This window comes from Phoca vitulina, unplaced genomic scaffold (genome assembly GCF_004348235.1).
Source record: "Phoca vitulina isolate PV1807 unplaced genomic scaffold, GSC_HSeal_1.0 scaffold118, whole genome shotgun sequence".
NCBI classification, from domain to species: domain Eukaryota; kingdom Metazoa; phylum Chordata; class Mammalia; order Carnivora; family Phocidae; genus Phoca; species Phoca vitulina.
In genome coordinates this window covers 684,606-701,883 of record NW_022589821.1, presented here as the reverse complement: position 1 = coordinate 701,883, position 17,278 = coordinate 684,606, and the positions used below count along the sequence as shown (strand labels likewise).

The window sequence follows — 17,278 nt, the reverse complement described above, 5'->3', positions numbered from 1 at the left end:
CACACATACACACACATCCCCCCAACACCACAAACACACTCGCTCTCTTTCACTGAGACACATTCTGGGCTTTATTAACAACAGTATTCAAATCTTCTGGGACCCTATTTGTGATTTCTCTGACAAGCCAGTTTCAGGAAGACATAAATTGGGACTATAAATGTCTAGTTTCATTCTTTTGATGAGGTATGGATCTTTAAGACAGCCCTGAGGCTGCCCTCCTGACACCACACTGAAAGGGCTGTGAAAAGGCAACGAAAAAGCTGAAGTATGGAAAACACGGCTATAAAGAAACAAGTTTATCTTTGTCTTTGGAAAAAAATTATTCAAACTATCTGCTTTTCTAATGGTGGGTCAGTAGAATTGTCCTTGTGCAAGGTGCTGGTTCTGAGAAGACATCTTTTGTTACTTCGCTCATCCTTGTCATCTTGTGTGTCCATGCTCGCCCGTCCTCAGACACAGCTGTTCAATCCCCCTCTTGTCCATCCTCTCACCTCCCATTGTCTTCAAGCCGTATCACAAACCTTGAGTCTTCTCTATTTCTCCTCACAGGTCAAACCATCTCCTACCAATTATTTATTTTTATAAAGATTTTATTTATCTATTTGACAGAGAGAGAGAAAGAGAGAGAGGGAACACAAGCAGGGGGAGTGGGAGGGGGAGAAGCAGGCTTCCCGCTGAGCAGGGAGCCCGATGCGGGGCTCGATCCCAGGCCCCTGGGACCATGACCAGAACGGAAGGCAGACGCTTAACTGATTGAGCCACCCAGGCGCCCCCTCCTACCAATCCTTCAACTTTCATGAATTGTTCTGATAAAAACGCATCAATTCTTTTTCTTCTCATTTTGCCTGGATCTGGACTCTTCATGCCCAGAGTGTGGTGTGTGCGGTGCTCACCTCTCTCAACAGTACTTATGCTGGTGTACACGAGCTGTCACCGGAACCCAACCCCAGTACGCTTTGCCCTCAGCTCTCAGAGCTTTGGCAACCACGCCTTTCCCTCCCTCAATTATGGCAGGCTCGTTCTGGCCTTGGTTTTTGTCTTCACAAGCTCTTCCATCCGCCTAGAATGCTTTTCTCCCAGGCTGTTGCTTGGTTGATACCCCTTCAGAATTCAGCCTAAATGTCACTTCCTCGGGGGATTTTCTGGCCCCTCAGGGGTGTGCTGCGACCGGTTCTTGCTGGTCAGAAGAACAAACTGTGCTTCTCTCTTACCGACGCCGTGTTTAACGATGTCACACCGGTAGTGCGAAATCGGCCACCGGGGGTATTTACAGCACTGAAATTAACCTTTCCCAGCACGCCCCTGACTGGAACTCACATGCCTTTCCTTTGATTCCAAGATACCATTCGACAGTCATCTTCGATCCTCCTTATGACATGGGGACATTCTAAACGCTGCGTCCGACTGTAGGAGATGATGCTTCGGTCTTCGTGCGTGCTTTCTTCTCGTTCCGTCAAGCGTCAGTGCTGCGAGGACTTGAACGCTCGGGAAGTCAGTGCTGCTGCAGATTTGCGGGAAGGGCTGTGGGACTGTCAAGTGGCACCGCCGTCTCGGACGGCGGGGTGGCAGGACTTCGGGCGGCTTCTTGGACTGCGCTGGGCGTCCCTTCGCAGTGTCCGCCCGACACACCGTGCGGAGCAGGCGCAGCGCTGCCCATAGAGGGCACTACGTCAGTGTCTGATGTCATCGTCATTAGAGGAAAGACTGGAAAGACACGACAAAACTCAACGGCGGCTAACCGTCGCAGTAGGCTGGGGATACGGGAAATAGAAGGGCTTTCTTCTCCTGTTTTTACACTTCTGAGTTGTTAACTGGCAAAGTAAACCCACTGAAAAACAGCAGAGGAATCCGAGAAGTCCCGGGCATGGCTCGGCCGCGCCGTCTTCCTCAGCAGACCCTATTAATGCGCTCCCACCGTCGCGGCGCAGCAACCCCCGTCGGAAGTCGCCCCCAGGGAGGCGTCCATTTCTGGTAGAGGCGGCGCGCGGACTCCGGCATGGCCGCCGATCGCGCGCGCGTCACTTCCGGCTGGCGGCGGATTTAAGCGGCAGGATTTCCGCTTTCGCTCCTTTCCGGCGGTGACGACCTCCCCACGAGAACATGCCCGTGAGTTCCTCGGCCCGGCTCCCGGCGGAGCCCTCGCCTCCCGCGCGCGCGCGCGCGCCCCTCCGCCGGGTGCGGGCCGCGGGGGCCGGCCGCAGGCTTCGGGCCGCGGGCGACGGGCGCGGGGGCGGGCGGCCCGCGGCCCGGGGCGGGGGTAAGATGGCGGCCCCGCTGTGGACGCCGGGCGGAGAGGGCTGCTGCTCCTGGTGCCGCTGCCGCCCTGACGGCGCCTGTCTGCTCCTTGTAGCTCGCGAAGGATCTCCTGCACCCGTCCCCGGAAGAGGAGAAGAGGAAGCACAAGAAGAAGCGCCTGGTGCAGAGCCCCAACTCCTACTTCATGGACGTGAAGTGCCCGGGTGAGGGGCGCCGCCCGGGAGGGACGGCGACGACCGGCGGGGGGAGGGGGGCCTGAGGGCGGCGGGGGAGATGGTGGGCCCCCGGGGGCGGGGGCACGGCTGGCCCGACTGTTTCCGAGCGGGCTTGAACGTGCATGTGGATCCGGCCCATCACGTCTAGAGGGGACGGTGGACTTTGGGGTGACGGGACGTCGTGTCCTGACAGTTAACGCACGCGGGCTTGCGCTCGAGCAAAGAAAGGCGTGGAAAGTAAAGGTCCTAAGTCCCTGCTTCTTGATGTTTCTTCCCAGGATGCTACAAAATCACCACCGTCTTCAGCCACGCACAAACGGTAGTTCTGTGTGTCGGCTGCTCCACTGTCCTCTGCCAGCCCACGGGAGGAAAAGCAAGGCTTACAGAAGGTGAGCTGATGGACGAACGCTGTCATTCTGAGCTCTGAATTTTGTACTGCCTCGTAAAGGTTGTTGGGAGTTGCAAGTCGTTCGTCCACACGCCTACCTGCCCCCAAAAAGGATTACGAGAAACCACACATTTCTTAATGTCAAAACACTGAGGTTTAAAGCTGAGGCGGAGGAGTAATAAAAGGGTCTTCGTTTGAGGTAGTGATAAGTTTCTTAAACGACTGAAGTGGTAGCTTCAGGTTTAGAGGAAAGTAAAGATGTAGCTTTCTTGTGGGTGTGATGTTTTGTGGGGGTGGGGCAGGATAAGTAACCTCGGAACCTTCTTCTTCCAGGATGCTCCTTCAGACGGAAGCAGCACTAAAAGCACCCTGAATCAAGATGAGTGGGACACTATCCCAATAAACAGATTTTGGATACACCCTGTTTATTGTCTTTGTTTTACTGCTAGGAAGTTCCTACCTCAAGTACTCAGGGGCAACCAGAAGAGTGGACTGCTAGAGTCATTTGGGGCAAGTAAGTGGCCAAGTACTTAAGTCTATTTGGGACATTTCTGTCCAGTTAGGCTCACTGAGTAAATCTTTGGAACTTGATAAAAACATGGGATACTATGTAAATGGACATTTTCTTTCACTTTTATGTTTTCATAGCGTTAAGAATTGACAGTTCACCTTTAATATACCACCTTAGCGCAGAACAGCTTAGGATCTTTTATTTACAGTTTTCAGAAGCCTATCTAGTTTGGGGGCTTATGGCTCCAGTCCTCCACAGTTGAGGGGATTTGTCCAAGTGGAGGTTAGTGCCTTACACTCCATAGCCAGTGTTGTAGCCGACTCTGGCCTGCTGGGGGTTGTGGACTCATGAAAGGTGGGGGAGAACGTGTGGTGGAGGTATAAGAACCTAGGAGTGAAAAAGAGAAACAGATGAAGTGTGAATAAAACGTGGATATTTGAGCTTTTCAGAGGTGAGGGTGATGATTCTTTACCTGGTCGTGGTGTTCCTAGAGTTGGTACATAAACAACTGGAACTGTCTGTATCTTGTTTAAGAGGGCATTATACGCTGGAAAAAGAAGAAGGCAGATGTCACCATTATCTCAAGGCTTAGCGGTGGTTTCCACTTCCAAGTGGGGTTCTGTCCTGTGCACTTTAACTGCTTCTTGGTGGTAAGTTGAGCAGGACCTTTTGTCCACTAGATGACTAGGGAGGCTGAATGAGTTCCAACTGCTTGTCACAAGTGAGATGTGATGAACAGCTAATTTTCATCCTCATAGTTGGTGAAATTAAAGATTTTTTATTTATTTGACACAGAGAGCACAAGCAGGGGGAGCGGCAGGCAGACAGGGGTTGAGGGAGAAGCAGGCTCCGCTAAGCAAGGAGCCCGATGCGGGGCTTGATCCCAGGACGCTGGGATCATGACCTGAGCCAAAGGCAGTTGCTTAACCAACTGAGCCACCCAGGTGCCCTAATTGGTGAAATTAAATGAAGGCAGTTTCTAAGTCAAAAGTCCATGTTGCTGAATGTAAGGGCTCCTTACCTAGAAAGATGAAAGCTGTTGATGCCAGCACTGTAAAGAGGGTGAAGAGGATGCCCTGGTGAGAACCCAGGAACTTCTGGAGGATACCTGAATCTTCACATTGATCTGTGCATTGGTCAGAACAATAAAAGGTAATAGTTACTTAAAGCATTCAGGGCAGGTGGCTGTGTTTAAAAACACATGGTCATGGGTATCCAGCCGAAGCTCTCAAAACCCAGCCCTCTGGGAAATTGTTTTGCTTCTTAACAGGTGAATTATGTACTTGGTTCCTCCACCTCTTTTTCGCTTGTTCCTATCTCGCAGGTAATAAACTCCCAAACTTTGAATCTTGTATTTCTTCTCAACTTACAAATGGATATGTAAATACTCTACTACCTAAAGATGCCTGTTAACCTTTCCTGTGTATTTTTAATTCCAAGTGACTTGCTTCTCTTCACCAAATTTGTGATTGTGGCAACTGAACTTCCAGTTCTAATCCCTCTAACCTGAAATCTATTTGGATCACCAACCACTTTTTAAATCCAGGGATCCCCTTGTCATTCTTTACTTAGGATGCCCTTTCTAGGGAGCATTCGGATTTTTGTATAACACCGTCCTCAATAAAACTTAAGACTTGTGTTTTTGAAGCACACTTGACATTTGACTTTGGTTATTTCAAATTTTTCAGTGTCTAGAAATGAACACCTGTCCCAGCAGACTCCCTTGAACTTCCAGGTCTTCCCATATATCTCATATTGTCACCAGGCCCTCCTACCGAGTTCCTATTCTGCATCCCTAGTATAGGCCCTCTAACTTTTGGACTTGTAACTGGTCTTAGCTTCTCATGGTACTTTGTTTCAGAACTGTTTACAAACTGCTTTGCTCTGAAGAACACTTTTGAGGTTGTTTGAAATAAAGTGCACTAAAAACAAGATTCTCAATACTAATCCTTGATCAGGTCCAACCGTTGAAAGCTTTTGGCTTTCCAATGTTTATACGGTAAGAGTCCAAATAAAACTTACGGAACATGATCAGCCTTTTCAGTACCCCTTTGTTCTGGCTACAATGAACTATTTACTAGCTCCTTAATTAGGCCCTGTCTTAAATCTGATTTTTGTACTAGGTACCATGCCTGGCATATACCAGTGGGCACTCAACGTGCTTGTGTGAATAAGCTAGCTGAAGACTGGGTTGGATTTTTTTGTCTGACCACTCCTACCCACCATGGTTGTACTGTTCCCACTGGTCCCTCTTAGCTCTGAGAAGTGCGGGGGTTCTTAACCATTTATTGTGCCATGAGCAACTTGGGCAGTATGGTGAAACCCATGGATCCTATCTCAATGTTTTTAAATGCAAAAAATAAAATGTGTAGAAATAAAAGGAAACCCAGTTATATCAAAGTTAACCAAAATGGAAAAAACATTGTGATATAGCTATGTATATACAATACACTTAGTAAGATGTTAAAAAGACCTTTTTTTTAACAAGTGCTTTAGTAACAAGAAAGATCTAGGCTCAGGTCTGGTAACTACTGTAATTTTTATGTAACTTTGAAGTGAATTTTGAGATCTCATAATTGGAACATGAAAATATCTGAATTCTGTTGGTGACAGAGTCACACATATTGCTATTGCTGTGGTTTCTTACCTATATTTGTAAAATCAGTGGAAATGGAAACTTTATTGAGAGATTAATTGAAAATAAAGATGCAATTTTTCCCCCTCATTGAAGGTCATGGGCACCTGGAATTCCATCCATGGAATTCCATCCCTTGCAGAAACCCATTAAAAAACTCTAGATTTTAAAACTCCCAACAGAAAGAACACAGAGTTGAACACTGTTTCTAGTCCTGGGACCTTGAGCATCTCAATTTGTTCAATTCTTAAAGGGAAAAACATCTACTTTAGAGTTACGAGACAACAGATGCACATAAAATGCACTTAGGGTATTGACCAGTACGTATCAGGTACTTGTAAAAACAGACCTTCCTTCCATTGGAGATGAATGGGGGTTCAGTCCACTTCACTCCCAGTTAATTCAAAGAACACTTTCTCTGGAGGGATGGGCAGGTAGCGGTGGCAGTATAAGGAGGATGATTCTTTGGCTTTCCTAACACTTTTCCATGACTACACATGTTCCCATCCCACCCAGACTGGGCATAGTTTCTAAACTGAGTAATGGCTAGAATCAGGATTTTTGGAAAGCAGTCTTAGTTCTAGGACTATCACCATTTGCCCATGGCCTGATGCAAAAAGATCTGCCAGAGATTTTTGAAGAAAAACATTTATCAAGAGGTTTAAAACAGGAAAATAGTACACTTAACAAGGCTGAGAAGTTCTTAAGTTGATAACTACTCTTAAATATATAAGTTAAGTAGAATATCTTGATGGTGATAAGAGAGCTTCCTGAAGGCGATGTTATAGGTAGGCTTGGAAAATAAAGATCAATGCCCCAGCTAGTTTGAGTAATCTCGGTCAAGTGGCTGAATGTTTCTCATTAACTAAGCAATACATTCTGTGGTCTTTCCTACTCTAGATTAAAAACAGGAGCCCCAGGGTGCCTGGGTGGCTCAGTCAAGCCTCTGCCTTTGGCTCAGGTCATGACCCCAGAGTTCGGGCATCTGGCTCCCTGCTCAGTGGAGAGCCTGCTTCTCCCTCTGCCCCTCACCCAGCTTGCTCTCTCTCCCTCTCTCAAATAAAATCTTGAAAACAAAACAACACACCAGGAGCCCCCAGTGCTCACCTGCACCAGACTTATCCTTCAGAGCTCTCACTAGCACAGCCTCACTTTGACTGGTGAGCTCACAGGAAATATTGATGAAAATGGGTGATGCCATCTGCTGAAGGGAGGTGAAGTTGACTACTCTTACGGGATAGACAGCCAGGCCAGGCGTGAGGGAAGACTGCCTGTGGCCAGAGACCACTAGAACTGGGGAGCTAGGGAAGACCTTGGAGAAAAGAAAATGGCACTTGTTTGTATCAATATTGCATTCTAATCTTAAACGTACAATAAGATCCCTGTATTTCTAGTTAGCAATCTGAAGATAAGTCATCTGCTTTTCCACACAGATGTGTTGAAGTAGATAAGGGAAGAAAATGATTTGTGAGGGGCGCCTGGGTGGCTCAGTTGGTTAAGCGTCAGCCTTCAGCTCAGGTCATGATCCCAGGGTCCTGGGATCGGGCCCCACATCACCTGCTCAGCAGGGAGCCTGCTTCTCCCTCTCCCTCTGCCCCTTCCCCTGGCTTGTGTGCACTCTCCTTCTCTCTCTCAAAATCTTTAAAAAAATGATCTGTGAGAATAAAATTGGCTTCAAAAACGTTTTATTTTTTTATTTTTTTAAAGATTTTATTTATTTATTTGACAGGGAGAGACAGCCAGAGAGAGAACACAAGCAGGGTAAGTGGGAGAGAGAGAAGCAGGCTTCCCGCCGAGCAGGGAGCCCGATGCGGGGCTTGATCCCAGGACCCTGGGATCATGACCTGAGCCGAAGGCAGACGCTTAACGACTGAGCCACCCAGGCGCCCCCAAAAACGTTTTAAACTAGGGTTGCCTGTGTGGCTCTGTCGGTTCAACATCCGACTCTTGAATTCGGCTCAGGTCCTGATCTCACAGCTGGAGGGATCCAGCCCTGTGTTGGGCTCCACACTTAGCAGGGGTCTGCTTGGATATTCTCTCCCTCTGTCCCCTCTCTCACATACACTCCCTCTTTCTCAAACAAATCTTAAAGTTTTGGGTGCCTGGGTGGCTCAGTTAAGTGTCTGCCTTTGGCTCAGCTCATGATCCCAGGCTCCTGGGATTGCACCTCACATCAGCGGGGAGCCTGCTTCTCCCTCTCCCACTGTCCCTCTCTCCGCTCATGCTCTCTTTCTCAAATAAATCTTAAAAAAAAAAAAGTTCTAAACTAGAATTCTAAAGATCATTTAGGATGATACTAATATCTTTCAGACTGACAAAGCTCATGACCTAAATTTTGGACTCTGGGAGTACCCTGGCATTGTGAAGAGGACAGGTTTTCTTCATTTTAAGAGCCCTCCCCCCTTGTGGTGAATTTTATCAAAGTCATTACATAACTGTTCCTTTGCCCTTGGACTAGGAATGAAGACTCCTTTTTCAAAACCTTGATCTCAGTTATGTTTTGGTTCAGTGCTTCACATACCTCTAGCTTCTCAAGAACTCTGTCCACCCCCAGCACTCTTATCTCCCCGATGTCTTGTCTGTGGCTAAGAATCAATTCTGACTGGTTGATGTAAAAGGCTGGGATGAAAGGAATGAGGATTCTTTGCATTCCATTCTTGCTCCGTTCACTGACCAGTGTGGCCCACCCATAGACTGAGGTGTCAGCCACGCTGAGGGCCTGGAGCAGCTCTTCTGACTGGGGTCGAACCTTGATTAGGCAGACATAAACCCCTGAAGAAAAGATGAAAAACTGAGCGGGGAAGGTTCGGAGGCTCTATTGAGCCAACTGGCTTAAAATAGGAAGGAAAAATGGAAGCAAGTTCAGAAGAAAATGTGAACTCAACTTTCTGAGTGTTCACTATTAGCAGACTGTTGGCCATTGTGGGGGAAGGATACCGAAGAAAAACAGTCCCAGGCAACCCACAGTTGAACTTGTTGCTTAAATCAACATGTCAGGGAGTAGTAAATAACACAGTACAAACGGAAATTAAGGGGATATAGAATGAAGTAACCAAGAGTTGCCACGATTAGGAAAGGGTTTGTGAAAGATGCTTTGAGCATGGCTTAGTCACTTCTCTGTCAAACCGTATCTCGATGGGAGTATTGTTCTAGTTATCCAGGCTCACACTCAGCTGTCTTCATAGACTTCATTCCTAAATCCAACCATCCTCCAAATTTTGCTAACTCATCTTTTGAAATGTCTGACACCTGTTAGTATCTCCCTGTTACTCTGGGCTAGACCCTCATCAGTTCATGCTTGGATTATTGCAGTGGCCCCTTCACTGGCCTTCTTGCCTCCTACTCTTCCCTCTCCATTCTGTCCTACCGAGCTCCAGGCTCTCAACTGCCTGGGATGTCCTGGCCTCTGGCCTCTTCACATCTAGCTCACTCTTAGTCACCCTTCCACAGGCCTTGCTGTGTAAAACCACACTCTAACCCCCAGGTTTGAGGTAGATGCTCCTCTTCTCTTTCTGCCTCTACAGCATCCCATGCATCTCTATTCTGTGACGGATCACCCTGTGCAGCACTGGTGAAAATGAAGAGCCCTGTCTTGCTCCCCTGTGTACACCTAGCGTGTGTCCTGGCACCAGGCATTCTGTTTAGTGCCCACCAGTTTGCTGAGTGAGCCTTCCTTCAGTGGCTGCTCATTATTCACACCATCCTGCCTGGCCTTGGAGCAGAAGGTCTTGGGCAGTAGCACTGTCCTATTTATGCCTTACGTTTGACATGAATCCTCTCATTTTTAGATTAGGTGATTTATATGAAATTCCAATGTCATGCCTATTTCTACTTTATGCTAGTTAATGCTACTCTGCTTGGAATATCCTTCAGTTCAACAATAAACACTCAAAACACTGCTACTTCCTGGGGTTAAAAAAATGATCCAAGCCCAGACATAACAGGGACTAGCAAAAAAGAAAATGGAAGACTATAATAGAAAAGCACAGGGTGTTACAGAGATTAAACAAAAATGTTGGTTGAGAAAGTTTCCATAGTTATAGAGCAGATGAAGCTGGAAAGTGTAAATGCAATCTAATAAGCAAGTGACAACTACAGAGATGGAAACGGGCAACAGACCCAGCTGGTGGGACCCACCTTTCTCCATGCTGAAACCTGCATGGACATGGAAGATTTTGCTTGCTGGGATGTCTAGCAAAGTATTACTGAACTGCACATGGCACAGCACGAGGGTCTCAGGAAGAAGTATTGTTGTAATGGCCAAGGCCTGACTTGGGGTACAGGATCCTAATAAGCAGAAAAGAGATAAATAACTGTCATAAGATTTGTAAAAGAGGACACTTATATAAAGGCAGTAGTTTGATTTAAAAAAAAGAGGCAGGGTGCCTGGGTGGCTTAGTCTATGGAGCATCTGACTCTTGATTTTGGCTCAGGTCATGATCCAAGGTTGTGAGATCCGAGCCCCATGCTGGGCTCTGCGCTCATTGGGAAGTCTGCTTGAGATTCTCTCTCTCAAATAAATACATCTCTTTTTTTTTTAAAGGATTTTATTTACTTATTTGAGAGAGAGAGAGAGCACACGCAGAGGGGAGGGCCAAGCAGACTCCCCGCTGAGCAGGGAGCCTGACACAGGGCTCCATCCCAGGACTCCAGGATCATGACCTGAGCCAAAGGAGACACTTAACCAACTGAGCCACTCAGATGCCCCTCAAATAAATAAATCTTAAAAAAAGGTGGGGGGGAAGGGGAGGCATCTAGCTGGCTCAGTCAGAGGAGCATGCAACTCTTGATCTCAGGGTTGTGAGTTCGAGCCCCATGATGGGTGCAGAAATTACTTAAATAAATAAAAACTTAAAAAAAATAGCAAAAAAGGGGGGTCACTTCTGTCTGATTAGGCCAGCCCTGTTGGCTCCTGCTACAATCAAGATGAAAGAACAGTCTAAGACCCTATTACTATAGCGGGGCTTCCATTATCAATATCATGGTTGGGGTCCTCTTTCAAAAGTTTTTGGAATTCATCAGTGGGAATGAGACAGATTCCAGGGAAACTGGACAGCTATTACAGTTGGGAGGTATCTTTTCAGTCTAGGAAGTTTCATTTTCCATAACCGATGGCAGTGTGATTCAAATTAGAGATCTCTAGAATTTTATTACAAATGGTATCTTAAACAGGAGCCACACAGCCAACAAGAAATGGATAGCTGCAATGGATGGCATTCTAGATTAAATAGGAACTGGTGTCCTGTTAACAAGATTTTCCCCTGCACAGTTTCTTAATGGTCTCAGTTTGCTGAAGTTCTTTCTCAGCTGCCAGTAGTCTGGTGACCATTTTCATCTTTTGGAGACTTATCAGCAATATCAAAGGAGTTGTTTCATAATAAAGTAAGTTGTGGTTTTAGAAAGATTCTGGGGGGAAAAAACTGCAATCTGTAAATCGTAAGGCAGACAACGAGTGAGTATGTTGTAAATATTTAGTACTTTGTAAAAGAACCTGGAAAACTTTAAAAATCAAATATTTATATATACTTAGATTATACTTATGATAAAATTAAGTATCTAATGTGAAAAGAAAATAAGTGCTTAAAAATTGAAGGACAAAAAGGGCAATTAGACTTTAATTTTATAGACAGTAATTATATTTTGAACTTCTTGGTTTTGCATGTTCTCTTGGCAAAAAAAAAAAAAGAATGAAAGAATTTATGTGGACTTTGGAGTGGGACAGATCTACCAATTCTGCCACTAACTAGTTGTTACCTTGTACATGTTACTTGCTCTCAGATTCAGTATTTCTCATTTTTAAAATGATGATAATTACTACATATGATTGATAAATGAGGGGTGCCTGGGTGGCTAAGTCGGTTAAACGTCCGACTCTTGATCTCAGCTCAGATCTGGATCTCAGGGTTGTGAGTTCAAGCCCCATGTTGGGTACTGGGCCTGGAGCCTACTTAAAAAAAAAAAAAAAGATTGTTAAATGAGATAAAATATATAAAAACTGCTAACATAGCACCTAGAATCTATTAGGAATTTCTTGTATTTTAGTTTTCTTTTCCCCCCCACTTTTTAAAAATTTTAAAAAAATTTTTATTATTTTTTAAAAGTAATCTATGCAAAATGTGGGGCTTGAACTCATGACCCTGAGATCAAGAGTCTCATGCTCCTCTGAGCCAGCCAGGCACCCCCCCCCCCCACCTTTTATTGACAGTAAATTATAGCCCAGTACAGCACAAAAAAACATACAAAATAAATTTGTTGAGCAAATAACACTTAAGATGTCGCCTAGTCCAGCAATTCTTAAATCTAGGGAAGGTGGAAAAGAATTGGATCTTAGGCCTTATCCTAAACTTATTAACTATCTGGATGGAGCCTAAGACCATATTTTTAAAAAATTTCCTTGGGTAACCTTGAAAATCAGCCATATTTGGAAATCCCTGGTTTAGGCCACCTCTCAGGCAAGGTTATAACTAGAAAAACAACAGTGACTAGGTTTAGCCTATATCAAAACCTGGTATCCAATCATTTGTGAGGTCATAGCTGTCAATGATTTATTTGTTAAAGGTGGAGTCAATTTTGAAATAAAAGGAAATATAGATTGCTAGTCTAAGGGGTAAATGAGTTGAACGAAGATGGGAATGATGGCAACAATTACCCAGACCTATAAAGAAACTCCTGACCTTTAAGATTAGCACCATTTCTGCCAGTGGTGATGAAGAGCTTGAACACAGTTGAATTGGGGGTATTGGTGAGGTAGGTCTTGAGGTCATAACTGAGTGTTAATCTTGATGATGCACTGACCACCACCTGTCAGCAAACCAAAGGAAAATCTGTACCTAAGTTCTTAGAAAATATTGTTCTTTCCATCTCTACCCTTCATAACTTATTCAACCAAAAGCATCCATTTCACAGAAGTGCAAACTGCCCTTCTACTTCATCACATATTTAAGAACCACAAAATCTATTTACCTTTGAGAAGAAAATAACATTTTTTTCCTAAAAGGAGGTCTTTGTCCATTATTCTTTTTGACATCTTCCCTTTGGATGACTCCCTATTAAAATGCCTTTAGGGGCGCCTGGGTGGCTCAGTCGTTAAGCGTCTGCCTTCGGCTCAGGTCAGGATCCCAGAGTCCTGGGATCGAGCCCCGCGTCAGGCTCTCTGCTCAGCGGGAAGCCTGCTTCTCCCTCTCCCACTCCTCCTGCTTGTGTTCCTGCTCTCGCTATCTCTGTCGAATAAATAAATAAAATCTTAAAAAAAAAAAAAAAGCCTTTAAAGACAACTGCAACTTTCTTTAGTTTCATATAATCTCAGCCCTTTCTGAAACTTCAAAGGAGTTTGTTTCTCTCAATATACTTGTAATGTTCTGTCTTGTACTGTAGGTATTTTTATTTTTGTTAAAAATCACTCCTATTAGAATCTAAGTTCTTCAACTGAGAACCCTAATTTATCTTTGTATATCCTGTACTGTGCCTTGTATTTAAGGCAAGTGCTTAATGATTACAATGAGAGAAAATAATGATGGCCCTCTCCCCCCAAATATCAACTTAAATGTATATTATCTTGTCATTTATATCATTATGTCATTATTAGTGACACTATGTAATTACATTAAATGTATATTGTATTATAATACACTCTCCTCAGTACTACCACAATTTTTTTTTTTTTTTCAAATATTCAAGAACCTTGAAACCGAGTTAGTGACATTAAATTCTTAGTAAGGGAAGGAGTTTTGTCTTTTTCATCTTTGTGTTTCCAGTCTGGCACAGGGCTGACAGAGAAGAGGCCTCAATGAGTGACTGCTAGTTAGTGATTAAATGATTATTTTACAAAGTACACAAACTAGGATACGACCTTTTGACATCTCTGTAGCCTCTGATAGCACAGACCAGTTCCTCCCTTGTGACCCCCTTTCTCTTTGCTTTCCTAGCACTGAAACCCTTCTCAAACTCCTCAGGTTGTCTTCTCATGCTGCCTCTGTCCCCAGCCCTTTTATCTGCTCACCATACAAGTTCTCTTTAGATGTTATCTAATTTTCCCTTTGTACCTTTATAAACTTTTGCTGAAGCCACCCTGATTTATTCATTGGTCTTCAAGCAACATCTACTTTTATTTGGCTTTGCACATCTATGCCTTTAGTCTAAAATGCCTTCTCTTTTTGGGGCGCTTGAGTGGCTCAGTCAGTTAAGCACCTGACTCTTGGTTTTGGCTCAGGTCATGATCTCAGGATTGTGATCTCAGGGTTGTGAGATTGAACCCCAAGACCACCTCTGCACTTGGTGGGGAGTCTGCTTGAGATTCTCTCTCTCCCTCTCCCCCTCCCCAACTCATGTGTGCTTTCTCTCTCAAATAAATAAATCTTAAAAAAATAAAATTAAATGCCTTCTATTTTATCTGCCAAATTCCTAATCATCAAGGCTCTTTTTTTAAAAATTTTATTTATTTATTTGAGAGAGAGAGAATGAGAGACAGAGAGCACGAGAGGGAAGAGGGTCAGAGGGAGAAGCAGACTCCCCGCTAAGCAGGGAGCCCGATGTGGGACTCGATCCCGGGACTCCAGGATCATGACCTGAGCCGAAGGCAGTCGCTTAACCAACTGAGCCACCCAGGCGCCCCAAGACTATTTTTTTGTGTGCCATGACTCAGATTTCAAGATTCAGTTTAAATGTCACTTCTAGAAAATTTAGCCTTAATGTCTAAGCAGAATTAAGTGACTTTCTTTCTTCTGTATTTTTTTTTTAAAAGACTTATCCACCTCTTTGAGAGAGAGAATTCAGGAGTGGGGGGAGGAGCAGAGGGAGAGGGCGAGAAGCAGACTCTGTGCTGAGTACAGAGCCTGACTCAGAACTCAGTCCCACAACCCTGAGATTACGACCCAAGCCAAAATCAAGAGTCAAACGCTTAATTGACTGAGCCACGCAGGTGCCCCTCTTCTGTATCCTTCTTTTTTTTTTTTAGATTTTATTTATTTATTTGAGAGAGAGAGAGCATGAGCAGGGAGAGGGGCAGGAGAGCAGAGAGAAGCAGACTCCCCACCGGGCAGGGAGCCCGATGTGGGCTTTGATCCCAGGACCTTGAAATCATGACCTGAACTGAAGGCAGACGCTTAACCTATTGAGCCACCCAGGCATCCTCCTCCCCCACAAATTTTATTTTAAGCTGTACATCCAGAGTCACACGCCTCCCCCAGGCATGTCTGGACTCCAGGAGCCCTTCTAACATGTCACTTGTAAAGCAATGGTCATTTATGTTGTAGTTATTTAAACTGTCTACATGTAATTATTTCCGTCACCACTAGACTGTGAATTCCTTACAATAAGGCACCAGATACCATGTGGGCACATACTGGGCAATTTACTCATCTATAAAATTGGGATAAAACTTTGCAGGGTTGTGAAGATTAGAAGTGAGTTATACTGGATGTAAAATCAAAATTTAAAAAAACAGATGCAGGGGCGCCTGGGTGGCTTAGTCATTAAGCGTCTGCCTTCGGCTCAGGTCATGATCTCAGGGTCCTGGGATCGAGCCCTGCACCGGGCTCCCTGCTCGGCGGGAAGCCTGCTTCTCCCTCTCCCACTCCCCCTGCTTGTGTTCCCTCTCTCGTTGTGTTTCTCTCTGTCAAATAAATAAATCTTTAAAAAACAAAAAAACCCCACAAAAAACAGATGCAAAATGCCAAGCCCATAGTAGATGCTCAACAAACAATAGCTGTTACATTTGAGTAATGAAAAGAGGAACAAACAGAGGAGGGAGACCCGACGTGTATTTAAGGGGAAAGAGAAAAGGCTTCATCAAGCCAATCCTTCACTTGTTCAACCATTTCACCTACTAAAGGATGTTGCTTCAGCAATTCTCCCTACTCCTACATCACATTTTCCCTTCTCTACTAAATCATTCCTAAATAATTTTTTCTCCCATCTCAAAAAATGATCAACAAAACAAAAATTTGACTCCAGTTCCTCACAGAGCTGTCTTCCGCCCACCATCCACACGTCCTCTCAATTCTCCAGACTTCCGCTCCCATCACTGCACTGAAGCCACTCATCAAAGTAACCACTCTGTACTGCGAACCCGTTAGTCTTTGTTTTCAGCTTACCTATCAGTAACATCTGACATGGCTGATCACTCCCTCCCTCCTTGAAATACAGGGATCCCTCCACTTTTCAAAAATTTGCATTAAGCCTCATCACTTTTATGAAAGACATTAATAAGTGGTTTCCCTAAGGAAAAGAAATCCAAAGATTTTTGCTTTTATAAAAAAAGGTAAAAAGTAAAAGCAGCATTCAGCATTTGTTTTGCAGCAAGCCATTACAGAGGCAGCATGCACCCCAGGCCTCTTCCTTGGGAACCACACTCAGCAGCTTAGCATTTAGCCATGTAGCTTTTCTTTTTTTAAGATTTTATTTATGAGACAGAGAGAGAGAGAGTGAGCATGACTGGGAGGGAGGAGCAGAGGGAGAGGGACACGCAGACTCCACGCTGAGCACGGAGCCAGACGCAGGGCTCGATCTCAGGACCCTGGGATCACGATCTGAGCTGAAATCCAGTCGGACGCTTAACCTACTGCACCACCCAGGCAGGCGCCCCTCAAATGATGGCAATTCTGTCCTTTTAGTTATTGAGTCAAAACCCTGAAGTCATTTTTTTTTTTTTAAACTTCAAGTCATTCTTGTTTCTCTCAGACTTAATATGATCTGCCACGAAATCCTATTGGCTCCACCTGTAAAGTGCACTAGACTCTGACCGGCTTCTCCCCGCCACCTCCGTTAGCAGCCTGCGCCCCGGTCCCCACCATCTCTCACCTGGATCGCTACGAGAGCAGCTTCCCAGCTTCAACCCTTGCCCCTACGGTCTGGTACCACCATGTTTGGGGGGGTTGGCATTGTTTTATTTATTTTTTATTTATTTTTAAATTTATTTTTAAAGATTCTATTTATTTACGTGAGAGAGAGAGAGACAGCGCACGAGCCAGGGGGAGGGGCAGAGGGAGAGAGAGAAGCAGACTCCCTGCCAAGCAGCGAGAACAATGCGGGGCCTCGATCCCAGGACCCTGAGATCGTGACCCGAGCCAAAGGCAGATGCCCAACCGACCGAGCTACCCAGACGCCCCTAATGTTGTTGTTTTAAAAATCATGTGCAGCTGATGGGGCGCCTGGGTGGCTCAGTCGTTAAGCGTCTGCCTTCGGCTCAGGTCATGATCCCAGGGTCCTGGGATCGAGTCCCGCATCAGGCTCCCTGCTTGGCGGGAAGCCTGCTTCTCCCTCTCCCACTCCCC

At 45.2% G+C, this 17,278-nt stretch overlaps 2 protein-coding genes across 2 annotated transcripts in view; one reads left to right on the top strand and one right to left on the bottom strand.

The window, feature by feature from the left end:
- Positions 1-2,001: 2,001 nt before the first annotated feature.
- Positions 2,002-3,281, top strand: RPS27 (ribosomal protein S27). Its single transcript, XM_032398700.1, has 4 exons — positions 2,002-2,109; positions 2,354-2,462; positions 2,753-2,863; positions 3,196-3,281. Exons 1-4 carry the CDS (start codon positions 2,104-2,106, stop codon positions 3,222-3,224), a joined length of 255 nt encoding a protein of 84 aa, XP_032254591.1. The 5' UTR covers positions 2,002-2,103; the 3' UTR covers positions 3,225-3,281.
- Positions 3,282-3,366: 85 nt separating this feature from the next.
- Positions 3,367-17,278, bottom strand: part of NUP210L (nucleoporin 210 like) — an 81,288-nt gene continuing 67,376 nt past the window's right edge. Inside the window, exons 34-40 of the mRNA XM_032398676.1 lie at positions 12,683-12,809; positions 10,146-10,295; positions 8,530-8,780; positions 7,116-7,320; positions 4,395-4,499; positions 3,846-3,920; positions 3,367-3,760 (exon numbers count right to left, since the gene is read on the bottom strand). Of these exons, the coding sequence (XP_032254567.1) occupies positions 3,657-3,760; positions 3,846-3,920; positions 4,395-4,499; positions 7,116-7,320; positions 8,530-8,780; positions 10,146-10,295; positions 12,683-12,809 (1,017 nt within the window). The 3' untranslated portion in view covers positions 3,367-3,656. The remainder of the gene's footprint in view (positions 3,761-3,845; positions 3,921-4,394; positions 4,500-7,115; positions 7,321-8,529; positions 8,781-10,145; positions 10,296-12,682; positions 12,810-17,278) is intronic.